At 40.3% G+C, this 22,104-nt stretch overlaps 1 protein-coding gene across 2 annotated transcripts in view; it reads right to left on the reverse strand.

Annotated features, from left to right (window-relative positions):
• The window catches only part of LOC132815655 (retinoic acid receptor beta-like), a 220,245-nt gene that overhangs the window by 69,690 nt on the left and 128,451 nt on the right, over positions 1–22,104 (reverse strand). For both annotated transcript variants that reach the window (XM_060824643.1, XM_060824644.1), the window contains one exon: positions 20,214–20,374. In XM_060824643.1, the coding sequence (XP_060680626.1) occupies positions 20,214–20,374 (161 nt within the window). The remainder of the gene's footprint in view (positions 1–20,213; positions 20,375–22,104) is intronic.

A 22,104-nucleotide genomic window follows, 5' to 3' on the forward strand; every position in this document is an offset into this window, starting at 1 on the left:
ACTCACAGTACCCTGTACATGAAGTGTATACAATGCGTGGTGTGGCGGGGGGGGGGGGGAGCAAGGTTTCAGTAATTCTACTGCACTTAGAGTCTCCTTCTGTATTTGGGCAGCTTGGCTTGTGCTGCCTATATTGGAATATGTCCCTCTGTCAAAGGTCCATGTAGAGGTATTCTGCACCCTCCTTGTCGGAGCTCTCCATGATGACACTAAAGAATAATTTGTGTGTGATGCAAATGCTGACTGCCCACGTTACCAAGAACCTGCTCTGTTTCCGATATTCCCCACAGAGGTTCACTCAAATCGTAACCAACGGTTCCAGCCCTGGCAGGCGTCATGGCTGCTACTCCATGGCTGCTGTGAAGGTGTAGAGAAATGGAGGAGGAGCAGAGGGGCCAAGCAGCCCAGGTGCAGCAGCGATTGCCTCAGGAGGAGGAGGTAGAGAAGTCCCAGACTCCATCTCCCTCATCAAGGAGTGAGGCACTGTGTCACTGCAGCCTGAGGATGACCCTGGACACTGTCACCACACTATGTGCCATCTGCTGGAGCAGGGCCTGTCGGGTGGGTGACCATCATTACCTGGCGGTTGTCAGGGTGACAGCAGCACTAGCTTTTATGCAACGGGCAGACTCGCAGGTGCCACTGGAGATCTCACAACCCAATGTATCAAGGCTAGATCACATCTCTTTGTCTTGCTTCCCCATTGCAGCTCAGGTATAGACTTTGCCAAGCTAGCTAGATTCCAGGTGCCCACAGACTGTACACACATCACAACGAGAGCATCGCTTGAATAACACAGCAGACATCAACAGAAAAGAGTTGCACTTCATCAGCGCACAGTCTCTGTGATCATTGGTACTACATTTTAGAAGGCTGCATCAGCTACGCTGAGAGCTGCCACATATACATCCCTATAGGAGGATGTCTACATTCCTGAGAATGTTTTGAAGATAGGTGCTTCATGAAACTCCCAGAAATTGACACTTTACTGATTTTTGGTAAATTTCAGCTCCATGTGTCTTAGAAATCTGCGATTAATCTTTTTGTCTCTGCCAGAGTTTTATCCCAAGGCATTTTATTCCTTGTCTTTGCTCTAGTTTAAGTCACAATCATATATTTGTTATCAAGTTGACCTTGGGCACGTTCCATATAAACACATTCCCTTTTGTTGCCAAAACATATTTCTTTTTGCATTTTGGCTGCTTTCATTTCTTTTCAATTCTTTTTCCCTCTATAAATTTCCCATTTATTTTTGCTCTCACTCCAATTTGACTCACTGATGTATTATCAATTATGTTTGACTTCAAATGTCCTTTTTTTTTAAATCCTAGGGCAGCACAACAATAGCTGGGTTTGTAAAGCATTAATTGGTGTAAAAAATATGAACACAGAATATTATAAAGTAAATTGGGTTAGCCAAAATAAAATTGCATAAATTTAGCGTAAATTCAAAATGAATCTTGGTATTCTTTGGCTGACAAAGCTTTGGAATAATGAAGTTATGTCTTCTGTTGGATGAGATGGAGTCTTGTGTCTATCATGTCCATTTCTTATTCCTACAAAGAAAAATGCTAACCAACTTGAAAATCATATCCACCACCAGCCCCCCAAATCTCTTCCTTCATTGCAAACTTTCTGGTTTCTTTCTATTCCAAAAAAGTGAAAGAACCGCAGATGTTGGAAATCAGAACACAAAAACAAAACAAAATTACCACAGAGTATTGAATACAGGAGTTGGGAGGTCATGTTGCGGCTGTACAAGACATTGGTTAGGCCACTGTTGGAATATTGCATGCAATTCTGGTCTCTTTCCTATCGGAAAGATGTTGTGAAACTTGAAAGGGTTCAGAAAAGATTTACAAGGACGTTGCCAGGGTTGGAGGATTTGAGCTACAGGGAGAGGCTGAACAGGCTGGGGCTGTTTTCCCTGGAGCGTCGGAAGCTGAGGGGTGACCTCATAGAGGTTTACAAAATTTTGAGGGGCATGGATATGGTAAATAGGCAAAGTTTTTTCCCTGGGGTCAGGGAGTCCAGAACTAGAGGGCCAAGGTTTAGGGTGAGAGGGGAAAGATAGAAAAGAGACCTGAGGGGCAACTTTTTCACACAGAGGGTGGTACATGGATGGAAGTGGTGAAGGCTGGTACAATTGCAACATTTAAGAGGCATTTGGATGGGTATATGAATAGGAAGGGTTTGGAGGGATATGGGCAGGGTGCTGGCAAGTGGAACTAGATTGGGTTTGGATATCTGGTCGGCATGGACAGGTCTGTTTCCGTGCAGTACATCTCTATGACTCAATGACTCTACAACGTTGTGGGTCAAGTTCTGAGGAAGAGTCACTGGACTCAACACGTTAAACCTAATTTCTCTCCATAGATCTGCCAGACCTACTGAGCTTTTCCAGCAATTTCCGTTTTTGTTTCTTTTCTACGTTGTAATTAATGGTTTTCTTAACTAAGTTCTGAATCTACCACCTCGTACCCCAGGGGCCATTTTGATTTTGTGATCAAGGCTACAGTTAGTACCTGGCATGCAACCATTGTCACACAGACAATAAATCCATCTGCTTGTGCAGCAGAAAGCTGTACAAAGTCAAAAAGAGAGAACACCACATATAGGTCGCACTTGTTTGAAATCCTGAGTGGTGTTCAGTTTTTGTGTGCATTTGGGCAGTTATAAGATCCTGCCTGCAGCACAGATTCTTTCATAATTTATGACAAGTGTAAGACAACAAAGAACTGCAGAAGAGGGAGATCTGAAACAAAGCCGTGAAGTGTTGGAGAAACTCAGTAGGTCTGGCAGCTTCCGTGGACAGAAAAACAGAGTTAAACATTTCGAGTCCAGTATGATTCTTCCTCATATTTTCCTTCTCGACATTCTAGTCTCGTTCGCCAGCACTTTCGGCTTTTGTCACGACAGTATATATGGTCTGTCATTATTTAATTTATTATTCCTGAAATTATTGCCTGTCTTCTGCATCACTGGGATACAATATGACATGGATGACTGGCGACGATTCATTTTCCTGGTCTTGACCTGAAACCGTTACATTTTGCATTTCTAGTCTCATTAAAAATGAGATATCTTGGCCTACCCAGTGAATCGAGGTCACAAACACAAACAGAAATTGCTGGAAAAGCAGAGCGAATAGGGGTTTCATGTGCTCTGAACACAGATTTATAAATCTGTTACTTGAACAAGATCACCTTTTCCTACCTTGCCCTCTTGTCTGTGTTGTAAGTTACAAAAAGTAGGTAATGCATTGATACAATTTCAATGATTTCAGACTTAGCAAATTCTTCTCATTATAAAATCTGTTTTAATTTCAGACCTGATCCATCTGTCCTGTTTCCCCAACTGTTCACAAATTCTGTTTCTTTCATGCCTTTGTGTTTCCATCCATTAGTTGACATCTGAAGAGCTGTTACATCATCCTATTCTTGCCTCGTCTTTGAATTTGACAGTCCCTCCAAAGATCCCCTCCTTAGTGTTAGCCAGGTTAAGACATCCTCCTAGCATCTGTATCTGAGTCGTGCAGAAGTCCCATACCCAAATGTTAACTGAGCAGGTCAGTCAGTATGAGGAGATGACATGTTTCCAGCATTTTGTTTATGTTTCAGACTTTTTTTTTACTGGTAGCAATGTGAAGTATAAATCTTGTTTCTTTTCGAATATGCCTTATAACCAGAGTTTCTTAGGCCGATGCGTTTTGTAATCACAGTAATCCTCACCACAAGAGATTTGCTGTTGGTACAATTTGTTTATTGCTCTTTATTTTTCTGAATTGTCCAACATTCTTTTGACTCATGAAAATCCTTACAGAAAGTACTTTTCAAAGATATAGTGGTGACCTTGACAATGATTTGAGAATTTAGCTTCAAATCCTTTGAAAACCAGAAACTACTCCAAACATCTTTCCCCATCCCAACAAACATTAAGGCAGCCCTGACTATGGGAACATTCAAAAATGAGTAGGTCCTTCAGCCCATCAACCTGATTCTGTCATTCATTGTCTACCCCATTGCCACTTTCACTCACTATCTCCACATCCCGTGATGTTATTAACTTTCAGAAACGTATCAACTTCGATCTTGAACTCCCTGAATGATTGAGCTTCCGCAGCCTTTTGGTGCGGAGAATTCCAAGGAATCACCAGCCTCTAAGTGAGGAAATTTCTCCTCATCTCAGTCTCAAACGGCGTGCCTCATATTTGGAGACTATGACCCTAGTTTTAGCACCAGGCAGCCAGGGGAAATAGCTTCGACATCCATAGTCTTGTCCTGTACATATTTTCTAACTAAGATCACCTCTCATTGAACTTCTATGGAATTCAAACTCAGTTTTCTGAATCTCTCCCCCCACCTCCCAATTAAAATAATCCTGGGATCTCAGGGATTAATCTGGATAATCCCTCTACAGTATCCTTCCTTTGATAAGGAAACCAAAACCACACACAGCACTCCAGGTGAGGTCTTAACAATGCTCTGTCCAACTGCAGCAAGATATCTAGTCTGTTTTGAAATCCCCTGGAAATGAATGCCAATATGCCATTTGCATTTCTAATTACTTGCTAAAGTTACATGCTATTTTTAATGCCTCATGGAATTATTATGATGTAGACTGAGGCAGTTTGGCCTGTTATGGTTTATCAGTGTTCTGAAGGAGTAGTATGACTTTGTGTGGGTATCTGATGACTTTCAGGATACTTTCAAATAACACCCCACAGTTCCCAACCTCTCACCACTTAAGAAATACTTTGGCTTTTTTTTTTGTCTACTGAAGTGGATCATTTTATATTTATTCATGTTATATTCCATTAGCCTTTGTTCAGCCCATTCGCTTTACCTGTCCAAGTTCTCTTGAAGCATCATTGCATCCTCCTCACAACTTACATTTCCACCCAGTTTGGTTTCATCAGCAAATTTGGAAATATTACAATTAATCCCCACTCCAAGTTATTTATATCGAACGTGAACTGTTGTGACCCGAGCACTGACCCTTGCAGTACCCCCTGCCATCTCTGGACAGGAGAGGCTAAGAAAAAGTTTGATAGACGTTTCCAAATTCATTAGGAAACTGGACATGAGAAACTGCCCAACTCATAAAAAGACCAACAGCAAGGGGGCACATATAATTTGCAAAAGAAACAAAAGTGATGCAAGAAAAAAACATTTTCCCATAACATATAGTTATGGTGTCAAACACAGCGCTAGTAAATGTGGCAGAGGGAGGCTCAACTCAGACATTCAAGAGGGGGCTAGATTATAATTAAAATAGAAACGTGTCTGGGTTATGGAGAAAAGGTAGGAGAGTGCACTAAGTCAAAACGTTCATGTAGAGAGGTGAGGGGTTGAATAGCTTAATACACCATAGCAATCCTGTCATTTTGAGAATTATCCATTTATTCCTGCTCTCTGCTTTCTGTATATTAATCAGTTCTCAGTCCACATTGGTATATTGCCCTAGCATCCAGTGAGGGACCTGACCAGAAATCGTCTGAAAATCCAAATGCACCACATCCATTGGTTCCCCTTTGGCTAATGCAATAAGTGGCATATTCAGAGCAAATGGCGGTGACATTTTTGCCTAAAAAGCAATTACAGATGGCCTGTTTGTTGGGAATCTTAGTCACATTCACGGGGCAGTGGGAATTTAACACAAAGGGCTTTTTCACAAAGAAAGAAAAGCTACTTTTCAAATGGCTCAGCCCACTGTAGGAAAAGATGTCCTGTACACTTGCTGCCAGGTTCTGCCGGAAACATGAAACAATGAGAGCACAGAAGTCACAGGAAAATCAAACTTTAGAGAGCCTGAATCTTAGACAAGGTATGGCACGCAGAAAACTTAGTAGCAAGTGAATTAGGGGCATGAGTAGGCCATCAGCCTCTTTGATACTACACCGCCATTGAATACTCCACCATTTCTTTTCAAGATGGTGGAAGTGGCGGGATAGGAGGAGCTCAGAGTCTTGGCCCATCCCCTCCCTCTCACATGATTGACTGCATCCATCTTTCTTTTTTTTAATTGTATGTTTCTTCATTTAACTTTTGACTCAAATTCATCTATTTTTTTCTTTCAGTGAGTGTAGAAGTGGAGAGAGATTGCAGGGATCTGTTGAGCAATGGATGCCATCCATTCCTCATGGCCATGTGCAAGTCACGACTTGAGCACCTGTTCCGGGTTTGATGAATCAGGGTGCGTTCTTTTCCACTAATGTTTCAGTGGTGTCTGAATGATCAGTGGAGTGGATGATCTCTCGGTCCTCAGGAGTTAACTTGGACGGTCCATCAGTCCTCAGAAGTTGAGATGGGTCCCGGTCCTGGAGAGTTGGGGCAGCTTCCTAGCTATGGCAGTGGCTGTAGTATCAGCGGTGATGAGGCAGCTTTGGCAGAGGTGATGTTCTGGGTCCGCTCAGTGGCAGCAGAGGCCTGCTTCAGCTTGCTTCCTCCTCGGTGTTGTGACTTCAGAGACAGCTTTGGCAGCTGCAGAGTATGGCAGTGTCCTGTAGCAACTTCGGAAATCAAGAAGCCAAGTATGGGACAAAAACTGAAACCTGTCCTAACTTTGTATGATTTATGTCTTCATAAAATTTATGTAATTAAAATGTTACCAGCTTATGGCAACTTATACATGGTTTATTTTCAAAATTAAATGCAACAATAAATTACTGCTACTATTTTTACGAATAGAATCTTGTCCGAACTGATTCTCCACTCTCCTGTCTTATTCTGAGACCCCCCTTCTTAGTCAGGAATCTGTCTACAACTGCCTTAAAAATATTCAATGACCCTGCCATATAAATCATACCAAAAAAAAACCCAATAAACAATTGAACAGAAATAAAGCCAAATGATTAAGAGTTGTCCCGCTTTTGATTTATATGAGCATAGACTGCTTCAGTATCAGGTGTTGCAAATGGAACTGAACGTTTTGGTCAGGAATGACTTTTTTCTAACTAAAAGACAAAATGCAAACTAAAGCATTTTATTTAGATTGGAGGGAAAAGTTAAAGAACTATGGATTTGAAGATGAAAAGCTGTCTGTGAGATAAGCACAGCTTTTCCACAAAAATGTTTTCTATGGATCTGTTAGAATGCATTTCTAATTAAATGAACTTCCACTTGCTGCACAAGGAGAAGATCACTCACTGTATAATGTGCGGCATGGTGGCTCAGTGGTTCGCACTGCTGCCTCACACTACCAGGACCTGGGTCCAATTCCACTCTTGGGCTCTGCAGAGTTTGCACATTCTCCCTGTGTCTGCGTGGGTTTCCTCTGGATGCGCCAGTTTCCTCTCACAGTCTAAAGACGTGCTCATTGGATGGGTTGGCAATGCTGAATTGCCCATAGTGTGAAGACGAGATGGGGTAACCATGGGATATGCAGGGTTATGGGGATGGGTCTGGGTGGTAGACTTTTTGGTGGATTGTGTATGGACTCAATGGGCAAAATGGCCTGTAAGGGTTCTATGAAATACTTTACCTATTTTTCATTACATTGTCTGTATCAAATGACCATGGTAAAAGATTTTTAACAAGAAGGGCAAGTTCGTCTTTCAGATTATCTCATGTGGTAAAAAATAGCAATTTGCCATATTATCTTTCTGTTGTGTTGATTTCTTTCTACAGGCAATAGCTAACATCTAACAAAGAACAGACTGTGATAGCGATGACTTCAGCGGTGGGACAGATACATCAATGAACTAAAATATATGCTGTTTTTAAGGTCTGTGTTTACATTGATATCAAAGCTTCGAGGCTGCCATTGCATTTTCAGGTCCATGACTTCCTTTCCTGACTGTACAGAATGCTGGGCCTGCAGATTGTTTGAAGCTTCTCTCACACTAGTTTGATCATCTTTTACTTGGTGCTGGCTGAAGTCAGGCCACTATTCAGCATGAGTTGAAAGCCTTTGTTTACTTAATGGATATTTAAACTCTATTAACATTCATTAAACATTACAATGGGAAGGCTACTTGACAACTAAAGCAGAACGTTTGACAGTGTTGGAATGAAAACATTATTCTGACGTGTGAAATAAAACATTGATATAACTCAGTCATGGGAAGTAGGCTAGGTCAGTGTTTACTGCCCATCCCAAATCGTGCTTGACAGCTGCCTTCTTGCCCCATTGTAGCTCATGTGGTGTGGAAGCTCACCCGCAAGGAGATAGGGACTTCTGGAATTTTGACATGGTGACATTGGGGAGATATCAAGTCAGGATTTGAAGGGTGCTGTCAAATGTCTCTTGACTAGTTATTGCAGTGCATCTTTTAATTGGAAGGACTGCCAGAATTGGAAAGATGGCTCTGAGCAGTACACACTATTCTTTTAAAAAGAAGTTTTCTTATGTTTAATTTATGACTTTCTAATCTGTGCCCTGTAATCATTCTGATCCATCAACATGTGAATGATTGAATCACATTTATGATTGCTGTGTATAGCATAGGGTATCCCATTGCAGAAAGGATATTAGAATATGGGGAAAACAGAAACTAAGTTCATTGGGATGAGAACATAGTCCTTATGACAGTCTAGATTTCAACAAAGCGCAATGGAAGAATGCATTTAAACATTGCATTATTATATTCTCAGGCTATCATTGCTTCTAAGCCAATTGATTACTTTAGATAGGGAAATGTCACAAAGCCACTAGATTCTTCAGACAACAAGGTATATCATGGACTGTTTTGCGTGATGCTGTTTCATTGATACTTTTCAACCAGAAGACTAGAAGAAACCTCTGCTTTGAAAATGGCCGTCCAGTCTTTGATAACCCCCTCAACAACTGGCCAACATTACTGCATCAGTGTCTCAGTGTCACAGAGATCGACACCATTCTATGTTCACGTTTTGTCATGAAACTTATAAACCTGTAATTTTCTGTGTGAAGAACAAATGAGCCATGTTGACACCGGAAAATAATGAACATTAGAAGATGGAGGTAAAAGTGGTTCAAACAGCTCCTTACAACTGGAGTTAGTTGTGGCACAGACAGCCTGATTCTGTGCTTAAACCTGTTTAAATCCATGGCATGCTGATGAACCTGTTACTAGCAGCAGGCTGACCTGGCAAGCGCGGGAACTTTCAAACTCTCACTGTCGGAAAAGCAAAGCGAAAATCTTCCCAGGGATGTGGAATGCTCCACAAAGCTATAACCTGTTTGAAATGTGACTATATGTAGAAATGTTTAAAGTATATTTAAATCCCTCAGGATTATGTTTCCCTTTTATAAGGAAATACCTGTAAGCAGTCTCAGCTGGAAATTCACAAACTGCACTTCATGTGTGATATCAACAACTTGCAGCATCAATGTTCCTGCGTCTTCCTCAGCCCTGCTATCCAGTTTACATCCCATTCTCCCACGTACCAAATGTTAGCTAAATATTTATCTGATGTGAAACTTGATTTTTTTTCTCCTTGTAAACAATGAAAACATTCAGCATTTAGAGAATCAAATCACTGAGACTTTTGCTGAAGACACATTAAGCCCAACACAGAAATGCTTACGCCAACTGTAACAAACATTTTCCTTCAGCTCTCACAGGTTGGATAAGTGCTTGTGGAAAGCGGACTGATGGCCTGTTTGAATCTCTGCTATTGATTTGGTCAATAGAATCATAGGATCCCCACAGCGTGGAAGTAGGTCATTTCGCCCACTGAGTTCACACCAACTCTCACAGAGCATCCCACCCAGACCTACCCATTCCTGTAATCCTGCATTTCTCACAGCTAATGCCCCCAGCCTTAACATCCCTGAACATTCTGGGCACCTCACCTGCACATCTTTGGATTGTGGGAAGAAACCCACGCAGGCACGGGGAGAATATACAAATTTCACACGCATAGTTGCTTGATGCTGGAACTGAACCTGGGCTCGTGGCACTGTGAGGCAGCAGCGCTAATGAGATGCTGCCTGGCCTGCTGTGCTTTCCTGAGATGCTGCCTGGCCTGCTGTGCTTTGACCAGCAACACATTTTCAGCTGTGATCTCCAGCATCTGCAGACCTCATTTTTTACTCGAAGATTTTAACCTACTGCGAATCCTCTTGCAAGGATGCCTTCCTTGAAGAAGCTCTCTTCCTCCCTCTACAAGGATTTCAGTGAGTCTCTCTCTCACTGCACCCCCCAGGTCATCTCCTCTGCCACCTATCCCACCTCCATCGCCCCTCCCCCAAGTCCCTCCTCCCTACCTTTTATCTTAGCCTGCTTGGCTACTCTCTCTCATTCCTGATGAAGGGCTTATGCTCAAAACGTCGAATTCCCTATTCCTGAGATGCTGCCTGGCCTGCTGTGCTTTGACCAGCAACACATTTTCAGCTGTGATCTCCAGCATCTGCAGACCTCATTTTTTACGCGCTAATCACTATGCCATCCTCAGTTGCTTGACCAATGTTGCTTTACATCAACCTTCCTTTAGGAAGAGTATCTAAAAAGTTCCTTTAAGCTGTGCCCAGTCTTTGCTTTTCTCAACAACACAGCTGAGATTAGCAATTGTTCAGATTGTGGCAGAGGACCTTGAAGTAAGCCTAAAGTAACAAAGTTCAGAAAGATATAAATGGGCCTAAAATTACTCACAGCATACTTGCCAATCGTTAGACTATGATTGCATCTGACACTATCCTCACATAATTTGCAAGGTTTGTCGGAAGTTGCCACATTTGCATGAAGAAGGTCAATATATTGTCACAACTTTCCTGGAGCAGCTTGATACAACTGAGAGGCCTGCTTTCCATTAGAGCTCAGTTAAGAACCAATCACATTGCTAGGGATCTGGAGACGTAGTATCCCAGAGAGGGTAAGAACGGCATATTTTCTTCCTTAAACAACAGTAAAGAACCAGATAAGGTTTTCTTTTCACAATAATCCAATAGCTACACAGTCATTTTTATTGATCAATGATTAGTTTAAACTCCAGACTTATTAAGTTAATTGATTTTAAATTTCTTAGCTCCCATGCTGGGATTTGAACTCACATCTTTAGTGTTAGCCCTGGCCTCTGAGTTATCTCTCACATTACTAAATTGCTATCCCTTATACCTTGAACACAGAGCTCTCCATCAACTTATGGCCTGCACTTTGTAAAATGTAAGTGGCCTGGTACACCCTGACTGGGCCAGTGAGTGACATTGTCGAAAAGTGTGGTGCTGCAAAAGCACAGCCGGTCAGGCTGCATCCGAGAAGCAGGAGAGTCGACGTTTCCAGCATGAGCGTGTCATCATTCCTGATGAAGAGGTCATGGTTGAAACATCAATTCTCCTGCTTCTCGGATGCTGCCTGACCGACTGTGCTTTTCCAGCACCACACTTTTCGACTCTGATCTGCAGCAGCTGCAGACCTCGCTTTCCCCGTGTCTTATATTGCCCTTATTTATAAGTTGTTTCTCTATCAAGGGCGTGTGAATTAGGATAAGGTTAGCCTCAGAGGGACATCCAACCAGTAGTGTAACAGTTTTGCTGGTGACATTCTGTTACAGTGGAGGAAGTTATACATGTAAGTAATTCCTACTGAGAGGATTGAGTCAGCGAACCAGTTCACCAGTTTACAGTGTGAAGGGTTACTCAGAGAGCCAATCATTTCAGAGGGTGGATAGTTTCTTTGGCATCCGTGGCAAAAGAAGGGAAGGAAGCTTGCCTAGCGTGTTATCTTGCCTGACTTCATTAGGTCGTTAAACCTATTTTGACACTAATCAGTAACTTGCAAACTAAGAATAGTATTTAGTACCACATCCCTCCATGTGACATGCATGACCCTTTTCGCGACATTTCCTTCAATAGTCATCCAGCTGTCATGTTCTGCGTTTCATATCGAAAAATCTGATGATCAGTTCCAATAAAGTTTCTGAGTGCTTCTTTTCTGCCTCAGCGATGAGAGAAGTGCCAACTAGTGAATGATGAGCAATTTATTTATTGTTACCCGCATTTTACAGTGAATAATACATTAGAATACAGTGAAAAGTTGCAACAGGTGCCACAATCGGACACCATTTTGAACAGTTTAAGAATAAAAAGGATAAAAGATGTAAGAGAATCATTTAAGAATAATATGTCATTTACAATTTAATTAATCTAGAATAAAAGAAGATTTGACCTGCAACATTAACTGTGCCTCACATTCCACGGCTGAGTATTTCTGGCATTTTCTATTTTAATTAGTTGGTACTCTCCAATACCTTACCCTAACATTTATAAATTGACTATAACCTCACAAACAGTAAGAACTGCAAACATGTAGAGAACTGGAATTGGACTATTTTTTCCTAAACTTAAATCTATCGTTTTGAAAAGTTATATTCAGCCGTTTTGGATATTTTCAACAGTGTAGTACAATATTCCAACATGTACTCATATTCACACAGGTTAGTATTTAATAGCAACCGTTCACTTAAGTATTGGAAATTACACATGATTTGAAGGTAATTTGTGATGTAACTTTAAGGGATGTGAAGCATTCATTTAATGAGTGTACATAGTGAAAATGATTTAAGAATCAGAAATAAACATGTTTTGCATAATTTTGAATTTGGCTGATATCTAATCATCAAGAGATAAAATTGAAAGTCGGGAGAGTTATATAAAAGACAGGTCATTTGAAAGCTTTTTGTACAATATCACTCAAGTCAAAATTAACCCCCATTGAGTGAGCGGCCTGCACCTATCACTATCAATGTATGGATTACATTAGTGTCTTCCAATGCATGTAGCTGTATAATACACTCCCTGTATATGATCTAAGTTCCTAACTACATGTTAGGTTCCACAAGTAGCTAGAAAATCCTATCCAATAAACTCGGAATTCAACTATAAAACAATTTAGAATTTCTCATTTCTTTTACATGCAATTAACTAAACCTACTTAAATAACTTCCCTTTAATGCTTTGTATTATTTACCAACCTGACATCCTTACCAAATGCATTTTGAGATTATTGTGACTTTTAAAAGTACCTTAGGTTTAAAATCCTTTGAGGCATTTTTGAAAATTCAGACTGAAGTTATATTTCTCCACCACGATTTTACACATCCAACACTACCAGCTAGTCTGCTGGGCTATGTGCTTGTCAACAACTCAGGAAGTGATTGGTCCTGCAGTTAAATGGCCTGCTCATAAGCCAAGGCTTAAGCAGCTCTCCTAACAGAAACTGAGTGGTGTGTCAGAATGGACTGAGTGGACCATCTCACAGTTTCCCCCTGAGCTAGGTGAGGAAGCACTTTCTGCTTAGTGGGTTCCACCAACTGTTTGGATTGGATTGAGAGTTCAATTTGTAACACTCTCTAGACCAAACACAACTCCATGTAACGCTGAATGCATGTTATAAGTACAATTAACAGCTGATTTGTAAAACTGACAGTGTGCATCTAAATAAACTGATAATTGAAGAACAGAGAGCATAAATGATTTTTTTTATTTATTAATGGGATAATGATTACATTAGTGGTTTCCAGTACGGACTAACAGAGATGTGCAGGATTGCTTCTTGAAATTCAAAAAACAAACAAGAAGCTAAATAGCAAGTATGTAAAACCTAAATTATTTAACATGGGAACAATTTGTTAAAATTACACGAATATGATTACGTTAGAAACAAAAAAATGGTGATGGTATAAAACATTAGCGCTGATGCAAGTATTTATAATACAAACAAAATCCAATAGACATTGATTGATTCTCAGCTCTTGTAAACACACTGTTTTCAATCTGTATCTTTTGACTTTGGTAATTTTCCCATAACTGTGTATTAGGGACATCCAAGCAGCTTAAATCATTTTTAAAAACTGTTTAGTTAACCAAATCTATTTAAAATAAATAAAGAATTTAGGATGGCTGCAAGTAAATTATGTAACTACACACAGAGGACTTGGAGGCATCAAACTGTAAAAGTGGAACTCAGGAATCTGCACAGCCATTTGGACATCAAGGTTTAGAGCTACTTTGGACATAATCCCAATGGTAACTGCAACCATCATTGGTGCCTATTTACCCATGCTGCTTCTCATCTCGCAATATGAAGGAGAGATACTTTACAATGCAAAGACACTTTACTATGGTTGGTCAACAACAAAGGATTACATTACAATAAACCTTCACGCGTCCCTAAAAAGTAATGTACATCTAGTGCACATTATACAACAATAACGTGACAAGTATTTTAAGAATGGTAGAATTAGAGAGGGAAGAGTATTGTCTAACTTGTCGAATCAATGACTTCAAAAAATAACTCTCATGGGTATGCTTTAAATTATGTTTGTCCATTTTGTTTAATATTGAAGTAGATTTTCTGGGAAGGGTGTGGACAGAATTGTAAGAGTGGCACCCAGTCCAAATACAATAATTTGTCCAGAATTAGCCATTGTTACTTTCTCATTATGAGCTCAGTTAGTTGGAGATTATTAGAATGGGGTATTTGGCACGACTGCAGCTATTTGAAGATTGCAGCAGCTCATCAAAGAAAGGAGGTTGATTTGCTAAGCAAGGAATTTAGAATTGCTGCAGTATTCAGGTTATAATTTGGAGTAAATTAGTGATGGAAATTAAGCTTTTGTCCAATCCTACTGGTCGATTAAAGGTAACATTTTGCTTCCTAAATTCCTGAAAACAACACACATATTGCTGATCAAACCATGCCCCAATTTTATAGTTCTTATTCTTGTCTTAAATGATTCAATGGCCCACCCCTCTCTGTCCCTATCATTCTCCTTCAGGCTGCAACCCCCTGAGCTCTCTGCACTCATCTTAATTCTGACCTCTTGAGCAATCCCATGGTAATCATCCTGGCATTGCTGGGCTTGCTTTCAGCTGCCTAACGTTACCTTTTTGATCAAAATTTTGACACGTATCTCAATGTCATTTTTTTCCTGTGGCTTGGTATCACATAGTTATGGACCAAGTGCTGAAAAATGGGATTAGAGTAGTTTAGTGCACGCTTTTAACCTGCACAGACTTGATGGACCAAAGGGCCTTTTTCTATGCTATACATCTCTATGGATCTATGACTCTACAGTAAAATGCTCCTATGAAGGCCTTTAGAACACATCTTCTATCATAAAGGTGCGGAATAGATTCAACTTAATGTTTATATTATACATTAGTCAGCATAGTATAACTTCGACAAGGCAAAGAGGAACTGGAGGAAGTGCAGTCCCAGCATGGCTAAGCACTTTTGAAAGACTAATGTCTTACTTTTAGCTTTATTTTTCTACTTAATTCTTAGAAACACTATAATGTTTAGCTTTTAACGCTGTTCTTTCTTTCTTTCTACCTTGTTCTTATCACCTAGGTGCTTGTATTTAAGATGGCACCTTGTGTGGCGACATTGTACACTTTTCACTGTAATCCTGTACTTCTGTACTTGAGCTGAAAATGTGTTGCTGGAAAAGCGCAGCAGGTCAGGCAGCATCCAAGGAACAGGAGATTCGACGTTTCGGGCACAAGCCCTTCATCAGGAAAGGATGCTGCCTGACCTGCTGCGCTTTTCCAGCAACACATTTTCAGCTCTGATCTCCAGCATCTGCAGACCTCACTTTCTCCTTTTCTGTACTTGAGTCCTCATGACAATAAAAATCTAAATGTAAAAAGCTAAATCTACAGATAACAGTGTGTGATAAAATGAATAACCACTTAGGGACATATGAGTCAAACCCAGACTGCCAAAAATGATTTGAAAAAGGCAAGTTTGACTTGGAAATTCTCTTATACTCCTTTGAAAACGTAATGGCATGTACTGAAATAAAGGAAATGTGATGGATGTGACCTATATGTATTTTCAGAAAACGCTGCCTGTGCGGCTTGTTGAATAAGTTAAGGAAATACAGCAGCATGGTTAGAAAGTTAGCTAAAGGTCAGAGAGTAAGGCTTATTGTACATTGGGGTTCAAATTTAATTTGGACTTTAAAATCAGGGACATAACACCAAAATCTGCAGACTCAACAAAAACAAGAATATAGTTAAGTGCAAACTTAGAACAATTAATTAATTGAGCAGATGAAATCTCATGTAGATAAACTGTTTTGGAGGAAGACTGAGAGGAAATATCCTAATGTAAAAGTTGTCAGAGCAGAAAAGAACAGTGACAGTCAATGGGCCTGATTAAATAAATCTATGAAATTATACAGCTGTTAAATTATGAAAATAAGGTATTTAGAGTGTTATGCATAGAGGCATCAAAAGCAAGTAAGTATCTATAAATCCTATAAATCATGGTCAGGGCTGTTGTTAGAATATTGTGTCCATTTTTAGGTACTCTGCAATAGAACTCGGAGACTGTCAAGAAAATACCAATTAAGATGATACCAATAATGAGCAGCTTTAATTATGCTAGAACTCTCCTTACTGAAAGAATAGTGGTTAAGAAGAAAACTGAAATATTTTCAACATCATAAAAGATTTTGATTTAGAGAACTGGGTAAATTATTTTATTGTTTACTGAATATATGATTAAGGGACATAAGTTTGCGATTGTTACCGAGATCAGGAAAGGAAGAGGTAAGGGGACATTTCTTTGTCCAGAGGGCTGTTCAGATATAGAATGCTCCACCAGAAACAGTAGTGAAAGCACAATCTGTCATATCTTTTGAAAGCTAAGTAGATTAACATTTCAAGAAGAACAATTTGAAAGAGTTTGAGGAAAGGGCAGCGGAAAGGAACTGAACAGATAGCTCTTTCAAAAGAGTCGATTCCACTTCAATGAGCTGAATGGCCTCCAACTGAGTTGCAAGACCCTTCAAATCCTAACAATAGTGCACAATACTCTTAGCACTATGATACTATTCATAAGTGAACAGCCAGTCTATATCTCATAAAAGATCCTTCTTTTGAAATGGTCACAATGTTTAATATGAAAACAGAACTGTAGAATTATATTTCTTACTGCTACTTCTCATATTCTTTATAATGCCACTCACTGGTGGAGGATCTCCCAAATTTTGGAATCTCACAATTCATTGGCACCTCACAACTTTATTTTGCCATCACAAACATTAATTGAAATATGGAGCAGAGTCTTAAGCCATCCCTGTGGCCAGTTCAGTGGCAGAGAGGGCATTTCGTCAGGTGAAGTAATGGAGGGTCCACTCTGTTACCATCTGATGCTCTTAATGGAGCAAATAATCCTGTTAGGGCCTTTATCCCACTGTTGTTGGTACCATCTTAGACAATAGACAACAGGTGCAGGAGTAGGCCATTCTGCCCTTCGAGCCAGCACCACCATTCATTATCATCATAGCTGATCATCCTCAATCAGTATTCTGTTCCTGCCTTATCCCCATAACCCTTGATTCCACTATCCTTGAGAGCTCTATCCAATCTTAGCAGGGGCTGCCTGAGTATGTTAACATGTGGGCTCCAACAAGAGTCCCTCTTTCAAAGTGCCTCATTGGGTGACGCAGTAACTGGAAGGAAGGGTCCACTGAGCCATCTCCTTGTCCTCGCTACCAGCCCCTTCTGCCGGGACGCCCAATCAGAGATCCACCCTCCCACCATCACTTGCTTCCAGCCTGGGATCCAGTGATGATCCTTGTTGCCAGCTGCAAGTGGTACAGGCAGCAACGTGCATCTCGCTGGGGTGCTTCCATTCAATCGAGTTGGCAGACACAGGACCTGTCAAGTGCTTTAGCACAACGAGATATGGTAGGGCTTCCCAAAAAATGACGATGTGGAGTTCTTGTTTGTTCTTAAGCCAACAGCTGGGACTCCCTTTATCCCTACGAGATTCCGGCAATGAAATATAAACCGGGAAAGGATCCAGCAAAAGATCTGTAGCACCTTGCAGATGTGTTCAGCACTCAGGAAGCCTGGTCCTTTCCTTTCTGACTGCACAAAACGTGGAAGTGTTTCTGCATTTTTGGAACACTTCCTCTGGAGGCTCCTTTAAGGACCCAATGGTCAAGTTGCTGAGATCCTGTGATTTGCAAGCTCCTTGAATGTAAACAAGTTCCAGAGTCTGGATCTGAACTGAGTGCAGGAACCTTATTTCGAGTTTGAATTGAGCCCTGTTCTCACTTTGGTCATCTCAGAATAAAAAGACCAATCCAAACCCTGACCAAAACAACACTGATTTGAATTGAATTGATTTGAATTGATTGTCACGTGTACCGAGGCACAATGAAAAGCTTTGTCTTGCGAGCAATATAGGCAGATCGCAGAGTTAAGTAGCATAGATAAATAACTAATAGGTAAACAGCAGCAAAAACACAAACACAGGTAAAGAATGTAGAACGATTGTAGGAAATAGGAAACTTGGATCTACATGCAGGAGCTCACAAGGAGTCGACCATCTCGCATCCAAAATTGCCCAAAATTGAATATTTGTGTTGATTGGACACAAGGAGTCTGCTCAGCTAACTGATACCTATTTTAGGAACATAAAATGCATTCAATAAAGCTAAACTAGGATCTCGACATTTTAAACGACATGCAAGTGAGCATGCCTCTGCACAGAGATATGGACATATCAATTAGGAACAGGAGTAGACCACTCAGTCACGTGAGTCTGTACCAGTGTTCATTAAGATCATAGCTGATCTGGGTTATTCCATATTTCCACACTCCCATGATAACCTTTTACCCTCTTATCACGAACCCATCTTCTCGTGCCCTAAAAAAAATTCAAAGACTCTGTTTTCACTGCCTTTCATGAAGAGATTCCAAATGATACGCTATAGGATAAAACTCTGTTTTAATAGATAAACCCTTGTTGTTAAACAGCGAGTCCTAGATTCTCCCACAGGAAGAAGCAAGCTTTTCACATGCACCCCATCAAGACTGCAAAAGATCTTATGCGTTTCAATCAAACTGACTCCTACTCTTCTGAACTTCAGCAGATGGAAACTGAGCCTGTCCAATCTTCCCTCATAAGTCAACTTGCCCATTCCAAGTGCCAGTCCAGGAAACTTTCTCCCATCTGCTACCAATGCATTTACATCTGTCCTTAAATAAGGAGACCAAAGGCGTACACAGTACTCCAGATGCAGTTTTCCCCGTATAACTGACATATAGCAACCCTTCTCTGTATTCAATACCTCTTGTAATTAACAATGTTATCTTACACTTTCTAATCACTTGTAGTACCAGGTACAGTTTCAGAGCAGACTGTCCAGTAACACCTCATACCCCTGTTTCAACTCTTCTTGAAGAACGTAATTACTCTTTCTCATCTGCTGGCAGAGGCTGTGTTGAGCGCTATAAACTCTATCTTTTGTTTGCAAATAGGACATTGCTGAAGGCAGTCAAGAAGCAGCAAGTGCAAACACTCCCACATCTGCTGGAGAAATATTTCCTCATCACATTCAAAGCCACTAAACAACTGTTTATGCCAGATTCTCCCCTCTCAATCAGCAGGCATCCATTTCATAATACCTGGAATAAGAAGACTCTCACAATCAGACAATTATTCTTGATTATCATTCTTAACACTGCACTTACATGACATGGTTTTCTGCTATTACTTAGCACCATTGTGGTGCCCAGTTGACATCTTTCTCCAGGACAGTGTGTAGGAGAACCAAGAGTCTGCCTGACAATGTCAAGCTGCCAAGACACTTACTATCACAGTGTGACACAGCAACATAGAAACAATTACAGACAATCAATTCAAGACAGCTGGGAATAGCAGTGATTGTCATTTTTTTTTTACTTTTGGCTGCCATAACAGATTTAACTACCTTCAGTTATTCAGAATTAGCTGACAAAATCTTTTTCCAAACAATTAGGCTTCAATGTGCAGCACAAACCAGTGATATCAATATAATTCCAGCACGAGGTTTTTCAATGTGATTTCCCCTTTAATGGTGCTGCTGCCCTTAAACGGCATAAACGGTGAACGTGTCGACACATATCCACTCCCGAAGGTCACGCACTTAGAAGCACCCAGAAGCATATAGATAATTGACCTTTTAATTTCTGACAGGTATCACAGGTTATAGTTTATGTATTGTTTACATTCTCCCATAATCTGAAAACTTTGCTTGTATCAACATGATCACTGTTGAGCTAAATCCTTATTAAGTTCTGATGAGAAGCCATCTACTTGAAATGCTAAATTTTTGTTTCTCTCTCCAAAATGGCTGTTTGACTTGCTGAGTATTTCCAGTTTTTTTGTTATAATTTCAAGTTTCCAGTACTTTTCCCTGGAGATGTATATGTGGTTTCTCAATTAGGATGATGTATCAACCATTCAATGCACGGTTCAAAACACCAAACATCTGTGGTCCAATACTTACTGTAGTATATTTCCCCAGCTGGCAAAGGGAAGGGAAGGTCTCCTGGTGAGCTTTGCGAATCTTTTCAATAAGATCCTCCAACTCTGCTGTCATTGTGTAGCTTTCCGAACATTCTTGCTTCGGTGTCTCCTTTTTCTTTTTGTTTCTGTCATTTCTTACGGCTAGAAGAAGAATGCATCACAATTAAGCACCTGTAATACAATTTATACAGCGCCTTTCAAATACTGAACATTGTGAATTGCAACAATTGCTCCTGCCAGTCAATCGTTTTCTGTGGTACACAACACAAGTCACTTTGTGAAGCAACAAAGTGGCAACAACATTGCATAAGCTCTCCATATATAAAAGGCAAACTTAGAGTAAAACAAAGGAAGGCTCTATAATATTTTGTGTGGGCATGCAGTGCTTATGAAAGACAAAACCAAATGGTCGAGCTCTGTTTGTACTTGCTCTCAACATATTTATTCCTGGCATTTCATTGCAACATTCACATGATGAGCTATTCTGTAACTCCTGTGAAGGCTGCTGACAGAGGGCTTGGTGAACCAGTTCCACAAAACAGCTCAAATGCGATGGTGAAAAGGAAATAGCAAACAGAAAGATAGCAGGAAGGAGTTAAAATTGATATATGATAAATGGCAATGAGGACAAAGAACCATAATAACAAAGGGGAATGTCTTTGACAAAGATTCTTTCTTTTATTTGTCTTCCAAATAAATGTACATTGGATAAGATTCAGTACGTCATTTGGTAAAAATACACAAAGATTTTGAATGGGGTCAGCAGGCGGCAGGCAGTAATTGCACTTAATTCCTTGAGGGACTCCTGCATTTCTAGATAATACCATCACTAATATTTCACAGGAAGCATATTTTGAAAATGAACCTATTGGTTCAAGACAACTAAGCAACAAGGGACAAGAAAGGAAAAGCGATTCAACTCAACGCCTGCCACTTTGTACCTTAAAATTGGAGTGTTACCTTAGTCCGTTGCCTGCTCGATGCCATATTCAGGTTAGACTTGTAAATGATGAACTGCCCACCTTCCTGGACCAATTATAAAGCTATTTAAGTGTGTCACACATGATCCTTACACAGACCACAGTTGGTTGTTCAACAATACAAGGAGGAAATTCTGAGTTTTTACTTTTCTGGGTGTAATAGAAGCAGGAGAACTCTTCCCTGGTCAACTAGCATGTCTGAGCCTGCGGCCTGCCCAAATTGAGATCTGCTCCAAATTCATCTTGCAATCACCAGAACCAGATAACTGTCAGCGAGAAAGATACAGATGCTGGCTGCTTGGCAAGTCTCTATGGCATTCAAATTGAATACAATTTTGTCCTGGAGGAAACGTAGGGTGTTTTTATCCCAGTGCCAAAGGAAAGCAAGAATTTTGTGTCAGCTATCATTCTCCTCAAACCAAACTTCCCAAAAGAGCAGGTTTCCTAGCCTCCCTGATCTGATAGTACTTCAGATAAGTAAGCATTTCAGACTGTTTCCCTGGTTAAAATGAGGGTCTAGCTTTGATTTCGATCCAGAGCTGTTCAGCCTAAGGGAGACACAATATCAGGTGGTTGTACAACATTCTATATCAATCATACCAATGACTTTTTAATCCTGTTTTACAAGCCAACAAAGAAGCAGCATTAATTAAGACTATGGAGCAGTTCATGGCTGGATCCTGCTTCACTTCTGTGGTTAATTGTCAAAAGAGGAAGAAAGTCACCAATTCAATGGGGAGAATTGTAAGTCTATAATGAATGTGAATTTATTATCACACTTAAGCTCTTAGTGTGTGTTACATGTTTATGGCTTTTCAAACCTTCTTGATTTACATTAAAATGTGCCCTTAAGAAATAATAGAAAAAAGGTTCATTATCAATAAATAATGG

This window comes from Hemiscyllium ocellatum, chromosome 5 (genome assembly GCF_020745735.1).
Source record: "Hemiscyllium ocellatum isolate sHemOce1 chromosome 5, sHemOce1.pat.X.cur, whole genome shotgun sequence".
In the NCBI taxonomy this organism is placed as follows: domain Eukaryota; kingdom Metazoa; phylum Chordata; class Chondrichthyes; order Orectolobiformes; family Hemiscylliidae; genus Hemiscyllium; species Hemiscyllium ocellatum.